Source organism: Lissotriton vulgaris, chromosome 5 (assembly GCF_964263255.1).
Source record: "Lissotriton vulgaris chromosome 5, aLisVul1.2, whole genome shotgun sequence".
Classification (NCBI taxonomy): domain Eukaryota; kingdom Metazoa; phylum Chordata; class Amphibia; order Caudata; family Salamandridae; genus Lissotriton; species Lissotriton vulgaris.
Window position 1 is genome coordinate 857,870,798 of NC_141693.1, and position 19,662 is coordinate 857,890,459.

The 19,662-nt window shown below is 46.6% G+C and overlaps 1 protein-coding gene across 1 annotated transcript in view; it reads right to left on the reverse strand.

Annotated features, from left to right (window-relative positions):
* Positions 1–12,635: 12,635 nt before the first annotated feature.
* Positions 12,636–19,662, reverse strand: part of LOC147711705 (chondroitin sulfate N-acetylgalactosaminyltransferase 2-like) — a 158,951-nt gene continuing 151,924 nt past the window's right edge. The window contains exon 8 of the mRNA XM_086919521.1: positions 12,636–16,297. Within this exon, the coding sequence (XP_086775647.1) occupies positions 16,005–16,297 (293 nt within the window). The 3' untranslated portion in view covers positions 12,636–16,004. The remainder of the gene's footprint in view (positions 16,298–19,662) is intronic.

Genomic DNA, 19,662 nt, shown 5'->3' on the forward strand with positions numbered 1-19,662 from the left:
TTTGAGAAGCCCCAACCCTGAGCCACTCTTGCACCGAAGCTCACCCCTCTACACTCGATGAGTGCTGCGTGGGGCCCTTCTGCTTGCTTTGGCTCGACGCGTTGGCCCGGTCACTTGCCAGCTGGCTTGTGGCCCCTGTGCCGACGAAAACCGAAAACCGACTTGCGATTCTGGTTGCTCCAGACTTGCACCAGCTCCTCTGAAAAGGAGCACCCGCTCTGACCCTCCTGGTCCAAGTGAGAAGCAATCTTCCGGTCCTGCATGGATTGCTCTTGCCAAGTGTTGTTTGCTCCAATCTTGAAGCCGACTGCGCCGACGGTTATAGCCTGCGTGGGACAGATCGTGACCTGCTCCTGGACGTCGCAGATGCCCCAGAGCCCACGTGACATAGGAGAGAGAAGCTCCTCGACAACCACCTGATTGCGCCCGACATTGCCTGGTTCCGTCCTGGTTCCACCCTGGTCACTGCTGAGTGACCCAGACTCTGTCCCCTCAGCTTTCAGGTACTTTTCTACTCTGATCCACCCTTGGATCACACCGGACACTTCTCCTTCACATCGCCTGCAGCATCTTCAGCTTCAAGCACCAAGAGCCTGCGTGTCAAAACCCGACGCCACTTCGACCCTATGCACCTGCTTCCTGGGGGTGAGGTAACATTGCAACGCCAGTGTTCCCACACTGGTACACACCTCTAGGGTCTGTGTCTAAAGTTTGGTTCTTCTAGGTTCAGCGGAAGTGTCCTTAAACTCTATTTGTGTAACGTTTATGCTCCATTGACATTGCATTGGTGCAAGCCGCGCTTTTAGCACTGCACCCGAATCCTGCTGGCTTTTCCGACTTCAGCATTGCTAGTCCCGACTGCTCCCAGCGATTCCCTAGGCCCTAGGCCTAACCACTATTCAATTGGTATCTCTTATACCACTTTTTTAATATATGGTTTGAGTGGCCACCCGCCCTCATCCATAATTGTGCAACTTTGTATGTTATACTGTGCTTTTGATTTAACACTTGTGCCCCTTTGCTCATAAAGAGTACCGGGGATTAATTTAGAAATAAATACATATATTTTTATAATATATACTTGTGTGGTGTCCTTTCATTTGGTATTACAGGACTGTGATTGCTAAAACAGCTCGCTTAACACAACCTCTTGAGTTAAGCCTTTAAGGCTGCTTAGTGTATGCTACCATTAAGATAGCTTGTCTAATAAGGTTGACTTACAACCAGACACCATAGGGGATTGTTTGGACTGATACAAGGTGGTTCCAGAATTGGAAACATCATATATCAGGCCAACTTCTCACAGAAGAGCCCTAGTGGCCTGATGCAAAAAGAGCAGCCTTATACTATCAAGGACTAAAAAATGAGCTAAAAGACCTAATTGCACCGATTGATCCTCAACCAAGGTCTTGTGCTGATTTGATAGCTCTTAGTCTTCGTTTGGATCATCGGGTTGCAGATCGTAAAGGTGATAAAAGAAGAACGGACGTTTAAATTTTTACTAGAGCCAAAGACAAGTCACACACAACTTCTTTAGAGACCGGACAACCCATGGAAATTGGAAGTTTGAGGAAACCTTTAACTTCCGAAGAAAAAGACTCTCGGCGAAAAAATGGTCTTTGCCTATACTGTGGTAAGAAGGGCCATTTCGTTAGAGACTGTCCTCTTAAGCCAAACACTCCTTGGTCACGTGACAAGAAAGAGAACAAGTCGGAATACTTACTAACTTGAGACTGGATCAGGAGACTTTTTCGAGTTGGCAATTTCATCCTGAACAATCAGTTGCAAACACTCTTCAGTTATCTGTGCCACATCTTACCTTAAACGTCCAGTTCATATTACCGAATCAAAAACAATTAATGGTAGCAGATATGGTAGACTCAGGGGCTACCGGGAAATTTATCGACACTAAGCTTGTTTCTAAGTCAAACATACCAATAATCACCAAAACAAAACCAGAAATAGTTTATGCAGTAGATGGGACTCAGTTAACTTCTGGAATGATCACCCATAGTACCCAATCTCTGTTAATGATCTGTGATACCAATAACGGAAAACATCAAGAAACCATTTCTTTTGATGTGATTGATGCACCTCAGTTCGGAGTAATTCTTGGCATACCCTGGTTAACCTTACACAATCCTACTATTGATTGGGTTAAAAGTTCTATTGAATTTGCATCTCTTTGGAGCAAACAAGAATGTTTTTGTATTAAACAAGAATCTAAAGAGTCTGCAAGTTCTTTTCTTCACAATGCTTCAGCTCTTTATGTGTTAACTTACGCCGAACAAGATATAGACTTACCACCCATTTATGAGTCTTTCACGGATGTTTTTTTGAACAAAAAGCCGAAATTCTATCACCACATAGGGATTACGATTGTGCTATTGATCTAGTACCTGGAGACAAAATACCCTGTAGTAGAATTTATGCGCTAACTGATCAAGAAAATCAACATCTTCGAGAATACCTTGACAAATTTCTAAAAAACGGTTTCATTAGACCCTCCAAATCTCCTGCAGCCTCACCACTTTTTTTGTGCCTAAAAGTAATGGAGAATTACGCACTTGTATCGATTATAGGGCACTTAATAACATCACCATTAAGAATCGGTACCCTCTGCCTTTGATCCCGGTACTCCTTGACCAAGTGCGATCTGCCTACCACTTAGTGCGCATAAGGCCCGGCGACGAGTGGAAAACGGCGTTTCGAACTCGCTTCGGTTTGTTTGAATACTGTGTAATGCCCTTTGGATTATGCAACGCCCCGGCCGCTTTTCAATTTTTTATTAATGATGTCCTTCGGGATTATCTTGACAGATTCGTCATAGCTTACATTGATGATCTCTTAATTTTTTCTTCTTCTACTGAAGAACATGTGCAACATGTCAAAACTATTTTAAATACCTTGCGAACCCATGGTTTGTTCTGTAAATTGTCAAAATGTGAATTTCATACAACAAAAGTTGAATTTTTAGGGTTCATACTTTCTCCATCTGGTATCACTATGGCTCCCAGGAAAATTCAGGCAGTTCTTGACTGGACTACACCAAATTCAGGAAAGTATATTCAACGCTTCCTTGGGTTCGCCAATTTTTATCGTCAATTTATTAAATAAATAAAAAAAAAAAAAAAAAAAAAAAAAAAAAAAAAAATCGACCTTGGCTACTCCTTTAGCCCAGTTGCTGAGAAAGAACGTGAAATTCATCTGGTCTTTTGACGCGGAATCTTCCTTTCAGACTCTTAAGAAAACATTTACCCAGGCACCTATTCTGCGACACCCGGACACTGAAAAATCTTTCATAGTAGAAGCTGACGCTTCAGATTTCGCAATAGGAGCGATCTTATCACAAAAAGATCAAAAGACCAATGAATTACATCCAATTGCTTATCTGTCAAGAAAGTTTTTGCCTGCTGAAGCCAACTACACATTAGCAGAAAAAGAACTTTTAGCTATTCGTTATGCCTTCAAAGAATGACGTCACTACTTACTAGGAGCGAAACATACAGTAATTGTTTATACGGACCACCGAAATTTACAATTCTTAAGATGTGCAAAGGCGCTGACTCCAAGACAACTTTGCTGGACGCTGTTCTTTGCAGAATTTGATTTCATCATAACTTTCAGACCAGGCACTAAGAACAACAAAGCAGACTCCTTATCACGATATGACTTCATACAAGAAGACTCTTCTTATTTCCAAACCTACAAACATGCATTCGAGTAATCAAATCATTGGTGCCACAATATCAGATGCTTTCTTTCAAAAAATTAGACAAGCCATGCCAATACCTAAACTTTTATCCTGGGCGCAAGAAGGTCCTAACAGGTCTATCCACCAAAACCTACCGTTTTTCACGAACTTACTGTTTGTTCCAACCAAGAAGTTACAAACGCAGGTTTTACAATGGTGTCATATCAGGCAATCAGCGGGCCATCCAGGAATCGCTAAAACTAATGACTTAGTGCAGAGAAGTTTCTGGTGGCCAACCTGGAAAAAAGATGTGGTTTCTTTTATTCAATTTTGTGACATTTGTGCTCAGGCTAAGGGAGGCTAAGGGAGAACATGGGAGCAAAAAGGCCTTTTACTTCCTCTTCCTACACCAACTCAAGTGTGGGAGGACATTGCAATGGACCTCATTACCGATCTACAGGAAGATCAAGGAATGACTACCATTCTTGTAATTGTAGATCGTCTGTCTAAAATGGCTCATTTTGTTGCTTGCAAAAAACTTCCTACTTCTTCTCAACTTGTACAACTCATCTTACAACATGTGGTACGTTTGCATGGACTTCCTCGGTCTATCACTTCTGACCGGGGTCCACAATTTATTTCACGGTTTTGGAAGACCTGGTGTGAGACACTAAAACATTAAAAGCAACGCATCTACAAGTTTTCATCCTGAAACGGATGGGCAAACGGAACGAGTCAACCAGGTCTTGAAACAGTATTTAAGATGTTTTTTGTTCAAGAAGCAAGGGTCCTGGACGACACTTTTGTGGAAAGCAGAATTCGCATTCAATAATTTACAGAATTCTTCCACTGGAATTTCACCGTTTTTTGCTGTGTATGGTCGACATCCACATTTCTCGCCATTACTATTGGCTCAACAAAAAAACAATATACCATCCTTGGATTCGCATTTCCAAGACATGAATCGTGTCACTGAGACATTACGAAGAAACGTTATGAAAGCTAAAACTGCATATAAAAAATTTGCTGATAGGAAAAGGCGAAAGGGCCCAGACCTCAAAGTTGGGAACGAGGTTTGGCTTTCTACAAAAAATGTTCAGTTCAGAAAACGTTATAAATTCCATCCTAAATATATCGGACCTTACAAAAGTGTTAAACGAGTAAATCCTGTAACATACAAATTACTCCTTCCAAAATCCATGAAGATTTATCCAGTATTTCACGCCTCCTTGTTGAAGCAAGCTACTGAAAAAAGAAGAGCTCGTCCTCCTGCAATACAGATTAACAATCAAGAGAAATTTGAGGTTTGTTGTATTAAAGACAGTAAACGAATCAGGGGGAAGTTATGGTATTTACTGTCTTGGAAAGGTTACGGATCCGAAGAAGACTCCTGGGTGTCCCAGGAAAATGTTCATGCTCCCAGTTTGGTACGACAGTTCCATGCTAAGCATCCAGACGCAGTATCATAACTGTCAAAGGAGGGTGTCTCTGTTTTTGTTGTGGGGCACTGTCAGGATCTGTGTCTTTGCCTCTTTGCCTCTCTGGCTTCTGTGTCCTATCATTGTATTTCATAGTGGTCACACTTCAGCACTCTGTATTATTGTACACCCTGTTATGCCAATGCTTGTTGCTGTTTGTAATATTATGCCAATGCTTGTTTGGAACTGTAGTCTTGAATACTATGCCAATGCTTGTTTGGAACTGCTAATGCGTCAATGCTTGTTGGTTCCTTTTGAATGCTGCTTGCAGTCTTTTGTCCCTTTGCAGCACGGTAGCTGAACACAGAACTATAAAGGGTGCCACGCCCTGGAAGCTGTGTGGATTATTAAGGATCTTCTGGAAGAGAAGACGTCTTGTTCCGGCCCTGTTCTGCGATCGTCATGCATGTCCCTGAATCGAGTCCTGAGACCTTCAGCTACAGTTCCTGATTTATGGTAGTGCTCTACCACGAAAATCCGCTTGCAGAAATTGCAGGTAGGATCCATCCTTTTCTGTTTGTTTTTTTTGTTTGCCTCAAGATCAAGTATCCGGGCTGGTTCATTTCCTCGAAGCGTCTCAAATTGCATTTCATTACGCAGCTGATATTTGGAAGCATTTTTATTATCCGAACACTGCAGTTTCAAGACTTGAACTATTAGAAGTCTAAAAAGCTGACAATTATTTTAACAAAGCCTTTCTAGAATCGCAAGTGAACTTTGCATTCTGCAATTAAGGGGGCAAAGGTTATTTCTGAAGTTTTGGTCATTCACAGAAGTCTACAAAGAGATGTTTGGTTTAAATAAGCACCTTACTATAATACTTGACAATGTTTGATTAGGATTGTTCATTACATTGCAGATTTTCTTATGCTTGAACCCGATCTATGACTTGCTACAAAATTGCATGCGCAAAATGCAATGATCTGTTGAAAGGACATATTTAAATCAGTATTACTTGATGACTATACTTTGGGTTTATGAAAAGCAATCTGATCTCAAATATTAGTCTTTTGTGTTAAATCTCCAATTCTTATTTTGGGTATAGTTTAGATGGAAGCTAATCAAAGTGAAGTAACTTATGTAATTCCGTCTATAAGATAATCTTTCTTTAGGTACTGGAATCAACCCATCTAAGAAGTAGTAGCTGGTAGCACATAGGAGTTCCAGAGTTCCAGTAGTTTTATTTTCTTCTCGTTCCAGATCTCCCACCCCGCAGTACCCTCCCTTACCTCCCCTCGTCTAGCCACTTCGATCCTCTGCAGAACTTACTAAGTGCAGAGTCGGCCCAAAAAGTACTCAAAAGCCCACCTTCCAGCAGGTGGGCTTTTGGGTACTGCTCCTGAGGAACGTAATCTGGACTTTTTAAAAACTTAATTCCTGACACCGCCTGGCCGCCAGAATGAGATTACAGACTTCAGGAGGCAAGTCAAATGGCCTCAACTGTCGCCGCTCAATCTCCAAGCATGGAGGTGGAGACTGGACAGGTTCGGGTGGAGGACCGACCGTCCCCTGCTGCTGCGACAGAAGGTCCTCCTGAAGAGGCAGACGAACCAGGGGATCGACTGACATACTGAGTAGCTCGGGATACCAGTACCTTTGTGCCCAGTCCGGAGCCACAAGAATGACTTGGGCTCGGTCGCGTTTGATCTTCTTCAACACTCTGGGCAGAAGTGGTATAGGCAAAAAGGCGTACAACAGACCGCAACTCCACTCGCGACGAAAAGCGTCTCCGAGCGAGTGTCGCCTTGGAAATTCCAACGTGCAGAACTGATGACATTGTGCGTTCTCTTCTGTGGCTAATAGATCTAACCAAGGCTCTCCCCACTGCTGAAAGAGGCCTTGCGCCACGTCCGAGTTCAGATGCCATTCGTGATCCATCATGCACCGAGGGCTGAGTTTGTCCGCCCTGGCGTTCAGAGAACCTGCCAGATGTTGGACCACCAGGGTCACGCCCTGATGTTCCAGCCATCGCCAGAGGCGCAGAGCCTCCTGGCATAGGGTCCAAGACCCCGCCCGCCCTGTTTGTTGCAGTACCAAATGGCAGTGGTGTTGTCCGTGAACACCAGCACTACTCTCCCTCAGACAGAGGGGAGGAATGCCTTCAGTGCAAGACGAATCGCCCGCAGCTCCAAAAGGTTGATATGGAGCCGGGACTCCTCCGGAGACCAGAGGCCTCTGATCTCAGCCTCTCCCATGTGGCCTCCCCAGCCCTGGAGGGACGCGTCCGTCATAACTACGTGCTCCGGTTGAGGGAGGGAGAGGGATCTGCCACTGACCCAATCGCGGTCCGTGAGCCACTACTGCAGCTGTCTCGCAGTGCCCTCCGAGATCAGGACATGGTCGGACAGGTTGCCCTGATGCTGGGCCCACTAAAACTTCAGGTCCCACTGCAGAGCCCGCATCCGCCAACGGGCGTGATGCACCAGAAGGATGCAGGAAGCCATCAGCCCCAGAAGCCACAGGGTCAACCTGACCGAGACTCAGGATAAAGGCTGAAAGATCGGAATCAGAGCCTGAATATCCCAAACCCGCTGCTCGGGGGGATAAACCCGAAACTGCGCCGAGCCGAGAACCGCTCCGATGAAGAGGAGCTTTTGAGAGGGACACAGGTGTGACTTCGGCACGTAGATGGAGAACCCCAGCAGGTGCAGGAGATCCGCCGTCGTCTGGTGACTGACGACTGTCTGGGGCGAGCCCGCCTTCAACAACCAGTCGTCGAGGTAGGGGAAGACTGAAAACCCTAACCTGTGCAGATGAGCTACGACCACCGCCAACACTTTCGTGAATATCCTGGGGCGCTGGTAAGGCTGACCTGTAGCGGGCCTGGAAGCCCAAAAGAACGTCAGTCAAGGTCTCATTAAACGGCAGCAGAGGCTCAGTTGAGCTTGACTGCGGTTTAAGGACCTCAGTGAGGAGATTAGTCCTCACGGCCGCGACGGGGAGCTCAAGGCATCAACACCACACTGAAGGTCGCCCCCTCCTCCGTAGCCATGCTAGGAGGCGAGACAAAACCAGTGTCTGGAGAGGTGTCCAGACCACTGGCATCCCCAAGTCCACCTGTCCAGTCCTCCTGGGACTGACACTCACGTGTCAGAGGGTCCTCAGACCCCTCCCAATACTCCTTCCCATCACCCATCTCCTGGGACTCAGGGTTGACAAATGATGGGGCCGGTTCATTGGAGTATAACTCCTCAAGCGGCGTCGAGAGCGGCGCCCAGCGGCGCCGCTCCGGCGCTGGAACCAGGTGGAGGGAGGTATTGGGGATGGGGCTGCCCGAGGACGGCGCCGGAGGTAACACCTGTGGAACCGGCGCCGGTGAGGTCGCCAGGTCGACCGGCGACGATCCGGAAGCGCATCCAGTGGGGCCCTGCGACGCCAGGCCCGAAGGCGTCGGGGCCGAAGCACGCGCCGGCGTCGGGGCCGAAGCACCCGACCCGCTAGGACCCCAGATGGGTCCGCTGGGCCCTGCGGTGCCGCAGAACCTGCCGGAGGAGTGAGGGACCTCATGGCCATGAGGAAGCGCTCGATCTCCTCCGGCGTTGCTTGCTGCCCAAGGACCGAAGGGTATGGGGCAGGTCGCGACGCCCGCGACTCCGACGGAGCCGCGTGGGCGGTATCACCCGAACCCCCGGCCGCATTGCGCGAGCGTCTGGGGGAGTCGGAAGAGCAATGAAGTCTCTTCGACTTCTTGTGCTTACCTGACGACGACTTTGAACCTGAGGAGTGATGTCGACTCCCGGCGCTGTGATGGCTCCGCCCCGCGACCGGTCCCTCGACCTCTGTCCGGACCGGGACCTCTCACGGCGCGGGGCCTACTGCCGGAGCTTGAGCCGCTTGCGGGACCGCTCCCGCCTAGCTTTCGAGGTTAAGGGCCGACAGTCGGAGCAGGCCTCGTCGTCGTGATTGACGCCGAGACAGTGGAGGCACCGACGGTGAGGGTCGGTGACCGACATCAGTCGGTCGCAGTCCCCACAAGGCTTGAAACCTGGAATCCTATCGGCACCGAACAGAGTCGAAGACTCTAAGATTGATCAAAAAGATCTCAAAAAAGGTTAGTCAAAAAGTGACTACGGTACCACTTTTTCCGGATCTGCGCTGCTGGCGCGGAAAAAAGAAGAACTGACGTCAGCACGCGGAGGCGGCGTATAAGTACTCAGACGACGTCATCACGGCGCCGACTACGCCGACGACGGACGTGGAGCCGCAGACGACACCTACCGACGCGCAAGGGTACTGCTACGCAAAAAATTTCCGGATCCAGTCGGACGCTTGGGGATATTCTAAGGTAAGGAATCTATCACTAACGTTTCTTTTTCAGATTACATGTACAACATGTGGTATTTTGAAAGTTGTGTAATATATAAAAGAAACCAAAATACAGCATCACACAAATACATTTTGAGAAAAGACAATTAGAATGAGCTCCGTTGATCCAACAACCAAAAAAGAACATTCAAAGGAAAAGTCAATACATCTGGTGGTGGCCCCCAGCCTTTTTGTCAATGTTCATTTGTTTTGACATGGTTTTTGTAATGCTTGTTGTTGAAGGAGCTGCCAGGCCTCCAGTATTCTAAAATAAAATGAACTAGCAAAAATATGTTTGGTCTCAAAAATCCCAAATTGCCACAGTATCCTCTGGCACTAAAGGGAACTGACTACTTTGTGTGCAGGTGTGCTCCTTTTGAAAGAACAGAATGCTGCAAGTAACAGTGAATTTAGCTAATGGCCGAAGTAGGCTGACCCACTGTCTCAGGCTGTTTATGTTGTACTGGGAGTCGGAAGAAAAATGTGAATGACGCTTCAACAGACCCGTGGATGAAGGGGGCTGGCAGAAACCCTCTTTAAAGACATTATATATTTATAATTTTAGTAAAATCAAATGGTTTTGGCTTACTTTAGACATAAAAAGACTAGATACACAAATAGATCACTGCGAACCAGCAATACCGTTCTACACAAAGAGCAGGCAAGCCTATAAGTTGGCTGCCCTCTGTTCAGGAAACAAGTGCACTTATCAAGGAATCTTTAAAAACCATGCTGGAATATCTGTACCGATTTACAAAAGGGGGTGGTGATGAACAGAGTGTCTGAATTGAGCAGACCACTCTTACCCAGTCCAAAGATCAGGGCTTGATCCATCACCGTTATTTATCTCACTGCCCCATCCCAGCTCAGAACCTGGCTATATGCAAATCAGTCTGTCCCTGGCCCAGTGCATCATGGGAACAGGGCAGACTAAACTACCAAGCCAATTCTTTACCAGAAAGGAGCCAAGCTACCGGGGACCGGTTTCTGGCATTTCAGCCTCTTCGGCCCGGCTTGCTTGAATCCTGATGGAGCAGTGAGAAAGGGACTCATGTCTGAGTATACCCTGCCACACCTATAGTGGCCAAAATCGATTTACAAAAGGGGGTGGTGATGAACAGAGTGTCTGAATTGAGCAGACCACTCTTACCCAGTCCAAAGATCAGGGCTTGATCCATCACCGTTATTTATCTCACTGCCCCATCCCAGCTCAGAACCTGGCTATATGCAAATCAGTCTGTCCCTGGCCCAGTGCATCATGGGAACAGGGCAGACTAAACTACCAAGCCAATTCTTTACCAGAAAGGAGCCAAGCTACCGGGGACCGGTTTCTGGCATTTCAGCCTCTTCGGCCCGGCTTGCTTGAATCCTGATGGAGCAGTGAGAAAGGGACTCATGTCTGAGTATACCCTGCCACACCTATAGTGGCCAAAATCGATTTACAAAAGGGGGTGGTGATGAACAGAGTGTCTGAATTGAGCAGACCACTCTTACCCAGTCCAAAGATCAGGGCTTGATCCATCACCGTTATTTATCTCACTGCCCCATCCCAGCTCAGAACCTGGCTATATGCAAACCAGTCTGTCCCTGGCCCAGTGCATCATGGGAACAGGGCAGACTAAACTACCAAGCCAATTCTTTACCAGAAAGGAGCCAAGCTACCGGGGACCGGTTTCTGACATTTCAGCCTCTTCGGCCCGGCTTGCTTGAATCCTGATGGAGCAGTGAGAAAGGGACTCATGTCTGAGTATACCCTGCCACACCTATAGTGGCCAAAATCGATTTACAAAAGGGGGTGGTGATGAACAGAGTGTCTGAATTGAGCAGACCACTCTTACCCAGTCCAAAGATCAGGGCTTGATCCATCACCGTTATTTATCTCACTGCCCCATCCCAGCTCAGAACCTGGCTATATGCAAATCAGTCTGTCCCTGGCCCAGTGCATCATGGGAACAGGGCAGACTAAACTACCAAGCCAATTCTTTACCAGAAAGGAGCCAAGCTACCGGGGACCGGTTACTGGCATTTCAGCCTCTTCGGCCCGGCTTGCTTGAATCCTGATGGAGCAGTGAGAAAGGGACTCATGTCTGAGTATACCCTGCCACACCTATAGTGGCCAAAATCGATTTACAAAAGGGGGTGGTGATGAACAGAGTGTCTGAATTGAGCAGACCACTCTTACCCAGTCCAGAGATCAGGGCTTGATCCATCACCGTTATTTATCTCACTGCCCCATCCCAGCTCAGAACCTGGCTATATGCAAATCAGTCTGTCCCTGGCCCAGTGCATCATGGGAACAGGGCAGACTAAACTACCAAGCCAATTCTTTACCAGAAAGGAGGCAAGCTACCGGGGACCGGTTTCTGGCATTTCAGCCTCTTCGGCCCGGCTTGCTTGAATCCTGATGGAGCAGTGAGAAAGGGACTCATGTCTGAGTATACCCTGCCACACCTATAGTGGCCAAAATCGATTTACAAAAGGGGGTGGAATATCTGTACCGCCAGAGTCCTTTTATGTATACAAATTTAGTCGTCTCAAATTAAACAAATGTTGCTGTAAGGCCTAATTTTTTTAACTAAGTTAAAAAATATATAAAAAACTGCTAAGCTAAGAATTAGCATGCATGGTAGCGGAAACACACACTAACCACAATATTTTCTAAAATAAACAGTTCTGTATCTAATATAATAAAACGTATTGCTGAAGTAGGTTATTGAATGCTACTTTCTTGCAGAACGTGATTTTATATCTTCCCTATTAACAAATTCGGCAGTATCGTGTAAGAGTGGGTGGATTACAGGAGCTGATGTTAGTAAAAGCTGAGGAAAGGGGATATAGCTAAGGTTGTCACAAATCAGAAAAACCCAAGGCCGCCATTTAGGCAGCAAAGACCTTGGACTGAAGTCCTGTATTACGTTCTCCCATGATCAATCGAACTCAGTGCTTGTCAGAAATGTTTGCAGACCAAAGGGAGGTCTCTCAGTCTTATGCAAGTGTCTGATACTACCTACACGCGCAGCGGGAGGTTCTTATTGAGGGAATAAGAGGAGACAATGTGGGACAAAGTAAATCAACTTCACTGGGGTTTATCTTTGAAACATCAGTCTACTTTCCAAGGATAAATATAAGAAGAAATGAGAGTAATGAAGCCCAGGCTGTTTTCCAAATATTGGTATTTGACAATATTTCCATCATCTTTAATAGCATAAGGTATGAATTGGTATTTACAATACTGAGCCCAGGCAGAAAATATAACTGAAATACATTAATGTTTTTGTTCATATGCGTTACCATTCTGTACTTGGTTACCTACATTTAACGCTCATTTTTATTGTAGTCAAAATGCATTTGTTATAGGTTTAGCGGATTTACCAGTCAGGCCACGATGCCTAGGAACATAGGCAAACACAAAAGAAACATACACCTTGCACAGAGCAAAATTACTTAAGACAATCTCGTCTTCCCACCGCCGATGTCTCTTCTTCTCCAACTGGATATTTCTCCTGTATTATCAAAACATTTCTTCTTCACTAGGACAACGGAGTGCCTGCTTTACAAATACAGAGGAGCCCTACAAATCTCAGCGAGGGTCAAGGCGTCCTTTTTATGCACCCTTCTGGGGGATATTTCCTTTTTACATTGTCATATGAAAATATAAGAATTTGTCTTTCATTTTTTTTCTTAATTTTTTACATCGCACTAAAGAACCATGGTGAATTTGCTTTTAAACACATACCTTTAAAAAATAACAAGAATGTTTGTGGCACTGGTCAAGTCTTTCTGTGAGGGCTCGTCCTCTCTGAACCAGGAAATGACTGCACCGAATCAAGCCAAAAAGAATTCTTGGTCTAATTTTCTTCAACTGCTTTTGATGGTCAGCTCAGACAGTTCTCCAAGTGCACAATCGTGTTTTATTTAATATCGCCCATCAAACGGGCTGTGAAAATGCTGTAACCTCACCTCTTCATATAAAACTCAACTCTGACCAGTTCTCATTAACACCACCGCTCCATATTGAAAGGTTTGAAACATGTCTAAATAGTCTGAACACACAGTCCACAAACCAATGCACGTTAAGTATCCAGGCTTCAGTTTGAGAAGAGCCCAAACTGGAAAACCAACTTTTAGGGCCAAATTCTCCATGGGATATTGGACACCTGTGTCCACTATCAGCTCAAAATAATATAATATTTAAAGTCAGACCATCACACAATCTACTGTTTGGAGTAAAACATAGTTTTAGAAGACAACATAAAGCTCTCAATTTATACCTATGATCATCTGGTTGTAACAGACACATTCTAGCACTGAAAGTTCATGCATACAGTATTTATTTAACTTTAAAGGGCCTGTTCAGATTAAGCAGCAACCACAATAGAGCTCTGGCTTTAGTTGGTGCTACTAGTGCTACTGATCGGCACACTTCATTAAATGTGTGCTACTAGAACATAGGGCAGAAGCTAGCAAGTCTGTTGCAGAATCTAAATTTTAAAATCCATATTTTTTACAATTTTTTAGCATACTGTACTCACTTTGCAAATTAAAATAGGCTAGGACTCTGCCGACCTTTCAAATAATGGAGCAAATCTTCAGCGTTTATCAATAGCAAGCAATTTGACTCCAGTTACAAGGAACTTACAGCCAGAATCACCATTTTGCGAGTCCTTAATAGCGATTATTAAGGATTCATGAAACATGTCGGCTGTAAGTAGGGTGTGAATCGATTGGTAGTATTCACATCCTCCTTTTTTAATGTCTATATGTGTACTGTATGCAACAAGAAAGGAACACGAGTAAAGTTTTTTGTCCTGGTTGCACAGTAGATTATATGTTAAGTGTTTAATGTTGTACGTTTTGTCACATATAATTTGTGTCCACTGCACCACTCACTGTCTTTTCTTTGGGTTTAAGACACGTTTCCGTTACGGCTTGATGGCACCAATGATGAGAACAGGGCCATCCTGGTGAGTACCAGCCAGGGGTCCCATTGGTGGTGCGCCCGTGAGGTGCCATCTCGCCTTTGTGGGTTTTGTGTTAGTCTAAATTTGGTGATCAGAGTTGGGCTGTTTTTATAACGGCAATAGACTGAGACATCCCCTACTCTAAATCTCTATAAGAAGCGAATTCTGGTGTAATTCGTGTACAACTAGTGAAGTCTGCAGATCAATAGATGAGAACTGCCTTGAACACTAGGACATTTGTATTTTGATGATTTACTGAGTGGAGGGCGTCCTAGTTTTTCTTTCCCTCTATACTTCTACTTGGGTCCAAAGGACACCCTGTAGCACCCCTGAAATGAAAATGTAGACTTATGTTGAGCACACACACGTCTAAAGGACATGTGTGCGTGTAACATACAACTGAGAAAAATGCACAAAAGTGCATTTTTCTCAGTTTTCGCTATTTACCACGAAGTCGGACTTCGCGGTAAATAGCGGCAAAAAATAACGAAATCGCAATTTTTTAATGGTTCATGAATAGCATTTAAGGAATCTCAAATTGAGATTCCTTAAATGCGATCGCAATTTGAAAAATCGCAATTTTTTGCGATTTTTCAAATTGCGAGTTCATGACCCATTGATGAATTCCAAATGGCATTTTTGCTGGCGCAAACAGACAAATTCAGCGATTCGCACCGTTTGCGCCCGCAAAAATGCTTGATGAATCTAGCTGATAATCCCCACCGACATCCATTTCAGGTAGACTATGCAGCTGCCATAAAAGAACCTTTTGCCGGAAAAAAACATTTTGTCCTCTGTCTGCTTGTGGGAGCCCTCAGTGCAAAGCTGGAAACTAACAACCTAAGAAACTGGAAGAACCTCCCATAAATGTTTACGATACCAAGAAAAGCATGAAAAGGAGTGGATATGTGGAGACCCTGTTTTGCCAGATGCAACGGTCTTTTATGCTACAGTACAAGAGACCTGCTATAACATCATATGTGAGAGAGCCATGAAAAGTTTGTGTACTTCAAAGACGTATGCACTTTTATATTCTATCTAAAAATGCAGTTATGGGCGTCCAAAAGTTCAACTAAAAACAAAACATGCTCAGAAAGCCAAAACTCGGGTGCTACACTTTCCCAAGATACAGTAGTTTATTACTCATTTGCCGCCTAAGTGTTGCAAAGTGAGCCACTACAATCTTGCAGGCATTGCAACAAAACAGTGACCAACTGGCAAAAGACCAGAAATAATGATTACTGGCAAAATAAAAAATGAAAATATATATTTTTTAAATTTTAAAATCTAAATTTTTCATCAAAAGTAAATTGCGGTTTCCTGAATTTTTCATGGGGTAATTTTTTTCTTTTCCCTGAATTAATCCCCAACCACCATTTTACATGGCATCAAAGTCATCTGTTTGAGACGGAAGCCATGACAGCAATGAGGGCAAAGCATTGCTTGGAAGATTCGTGATGCCCTGAAAAAATGTCAAGGCAACTGTTGCAACTCTGAAGAGGTTGGCTGGGCAGCCTTTTGTTGGACTTTACGGTGTTTGTTTCAATAGAAGAAAGGTTGCACTTTTCAGCGGTCAGTGTGGCTGTTAGTCCTGTAAGCTTGCTTATGAAGGTGGGCTTCAATTTCCTCTCGGAAAACCAGCATACCAAGGTGCGAATGCGAGGCTTCGTTCATTGCCTTGGAGTGGATGCACATGCGGTACTGCTCAGGAGTCAGCTCATCAGCACAATGCTTTTCATGCCACAAGTGGAAGAGACTGCGCACTGGCGTCCGGATCACCATGAGTTCCCCGCGCAAATACTTCCTGTACAGGTGGACGTCCTCGCCGCCCCAGCCTTTAACTTCCAGGTCAAATCCTCCTGAAAAATGAAGGGGTGATCAAGAAAATGTTTTGCAGTTAATTATGTATACATATCAATTGTAGTCAATTGACTAGAATTACAGTGACAGTGTCTAACATGAAAAGGTAATGTTTAAATAAGCTAATGCAAACTTTATGTAACCTTTAAAAGGGCAAACATTATAAGCAATGCAAAGGATTTTAAAAAGTGTCAGTGTAAAAGGCCCCTACATAAATATTTCGATAGGGCTATAATGCAGTTCCCTTTCCAAAACAAACAACAATCGCAGGTTACACATGACCTGTAAACTAGAATATGGCTTTTTGCCTTTGCAGGCTTGTCCAGTTTTATCAAAGCATAGTCCTCCAATCACACCTCAGGCCTGCATCGTTCTTCAGCCAGTGTTTTTTGTTACTTAGAAATAATCATCTAATCAAGTCCCTGAATGCAACCTTCACCTGCCCATCAAAATATCTTCCTCCTATCACACCTCAGACCCGCCTCGTTCTTCAGCCAGAATTGTTTTGTTCCCTAGAAATAATCATCAAATCAACTCTCTGAATGCAACCTTCACCTGCCCATCAAAGTTCATCTCCAGTTAACCACAATGCTGTGCTTCGCTGCTTCCTAAAGTGGTGTATCTTGTATAACCACCTTTATTCGTTTGAACTGTACAATTTCTTTAACTTTTTTTTAAATTCAAGTGGCTTAACAGATATTTTTTTCAGGGGTCTGCTGGATCGCCAGAATACGAACTTTGCTATTAAGCAGCTGAAAGATGCTCACTACAGTAGCCTAATGACTCCTGGATCTGGTCCCATTAGAACATGGGTACTCACAAACTTTCTCTCGGGGGCCAAATTTACAGTGTGGTTTGTGTCCGAGGGCCGCACCGGGGTGGGGGGGTGGGGGTCAGTGGGGAATGGGGCGGGGCTAGAGCAAAAAAAAAAATTGTGATCATGAGGTTGATCACAGGTCCCTGCAGCGGACGCCTTCGTCCACTGAGCCACCAGACCCGGCATACACACACCTCTCTCTCTCTCTCTATCTCTCCCTCCCTCTCTTTCTCCCTCTCCCTCTCTCTCTCTCTGTCTGTCTCCTTCTGTCTCACTCACTCTGACTCTCTCACTCTGTCTCTTTCACTCGGACTGTCTCACTCCCTCTCTTCCTCTGTCTCACTCACCCTGACTGTCTCACTCTCTCTCTGTGTCTCCCTCTCTCTGTTTCCTTCTCCCTCACTCTATTTCCCTCTCCCTCACTCTATTTCCCTCTCTCTCCTTCCCTCCCCCTCCTTCCTTCTGTCGCCCTCTCTCTCCTTCCCTCTCGCTCATTCCCTCTGTCTCCCTCTCTCTATCGGTTTCCTTCTCCCTCACTCTATTTCCCTTTCTCTCACTTTATTTCCCTCTCACTCACTTGTATTTCCCTCTCTCTCCTTCCCTATCCCTCCTTCTCTTTGTGACCTAGCCTGACCTCGTCAGTGCTGGTCGCTCAACCCGCCGCGTGGCCCCTCCTGAGGTCACCCGGTCCCCCTGCCGCCACCACCTGCTCGTTTCCCGCCTTGCTTTCCGCTGTGCCCCTGACTGTGTTTGTATTTCTGCTGTCCTTGTACTTCTGCTGTGCCCCCGTTTTTTTGTCCGCTGTACCCCTGATCATTGTTGGGACTTCTGCTCTCCTTTTACTTGTGCTGTACCCCCGTTCCTTGTCCGCTGTGTTTAGCCCCCTGGTTAGTGTCTCTGTACTTGAGCTGTGCCCCCGTTTCTTGTCCGCTGTTTTTTAGCCCCCCTGCCTTTGTTTGTATTCAGCCCTCCAGCGCTTCTGCCGCCGTTCCCCGCTGCTCCAGCCCGCTCCCCGCCACTGCTCCCCGCGGCCCGCCTTCTCTCCATCTGGTCCCTCTCCCCTCTCCCATTCGCCACCCCGCTCCCACCTTCCAGCTGCTCCTCCCTCCCTCCACCCCCCCACTCTCCATTTATGGCAGAATCAGCGCGTATGCGCAGCGTCCACGTGCAGCGGGCGCGCTGATGGTGCACCGAAGGCGCGCCAAAGGCAAGCCCGTCTGCGCCTGGCCCGGGCCTAGCGCCAGAACCCCTGGCCCCCGCAGACGCCAGCCCACCCGCCGGACTTACGCCGCCGCCACCCTCAACGCACTCAACACCGGCCGGATCCCCCGTTGCTACCGAGCCACCCCAAGACGCACCCACGGACCCTTCACCTGCCAATCCTGCAAATTCTCCTGCATCCGGACCTGAACCGCACCCGCCAAGCCGAGCACCAGCAGCAACCACCTGAACTGCATCCTGCTCAACACCCGCTCCGTCCACAGACACGCCGTGGAACTCTGGAACCTGCTTGGCACCACATCTCCAGACGTCGCCTTCCTCACGGAAACATGGATAAACACCTCCTCAGCTCCCGACATCGCCATCGCCATCCCGGACGGATACAAGATCACTCGGAGGGACCGCGTCAACCAGACAGGAGGAGGCATCGCCATCGTCCACAAGAACACCATCCGCATCACGACCAACTCCGACGACACCCTCACAGCCGCCGAACATCTTCACTTCCAGATACACACCGACCCCAAGACCACACTCAGAGGCACCCCTCATCTACAGACCCCGAGGACCTCGCACACAATTCAGCGAAGACATCGCAGACTTCATCAGCCCACACGCCCTCTCCTCCGCTGACTTCATCCTCCTAGGGGACCTCAACTTCCACCTGGAGAATAACGACGACAGCAACACCACCACCCTGCTGGACAACCTAGACAACCTCGGACTCAAGCAACTGATGAACACCCCCACCCACTACGCCGGACACACGCTTGACCCAGTCTTCTCCTCCAGCAAGTAAATCTCCTTCAGCCACTGCACCGGACTCCACTGGACAGACCACAGCTGCGTCCACTTCAGCTTCAGAAGGACCACGACTCACCACCACCCGCAACAGGTTCCCCGCAGGAGCTGGAACAAGATCACCACCGACCAGCTCACCACATCACTAAGCCAGAACCCTCCCGCTAGCTCAACGGACTCCAACCAAGCAGCCAACAACCTAACACAGTGGATCACCAACTGCGCTGTCGACCTCGCACCTCTGAAAAACCATCCCAGCAGGCCCGGCAGCAAGAAAGCCTCCTGGTTCAACGACTATCTCAAGAACTCCAAGAAGAACTGCCGTACCCTTGAGAAAGCCTGGCGCAAAGACCCGACTACAGACAACATGACCGCCCTCAAGCACGCCTCCCGCAAACACCACCAGCTGATCCACACCACCAAGAAGACAGCATTCAAGGAACGACTAGACAACAACGCACACAACAGCAAGGAACTCTTCAGCATCGTCAAAGAGCTCTCCAACCCCAGCGCCGGAAACAACGA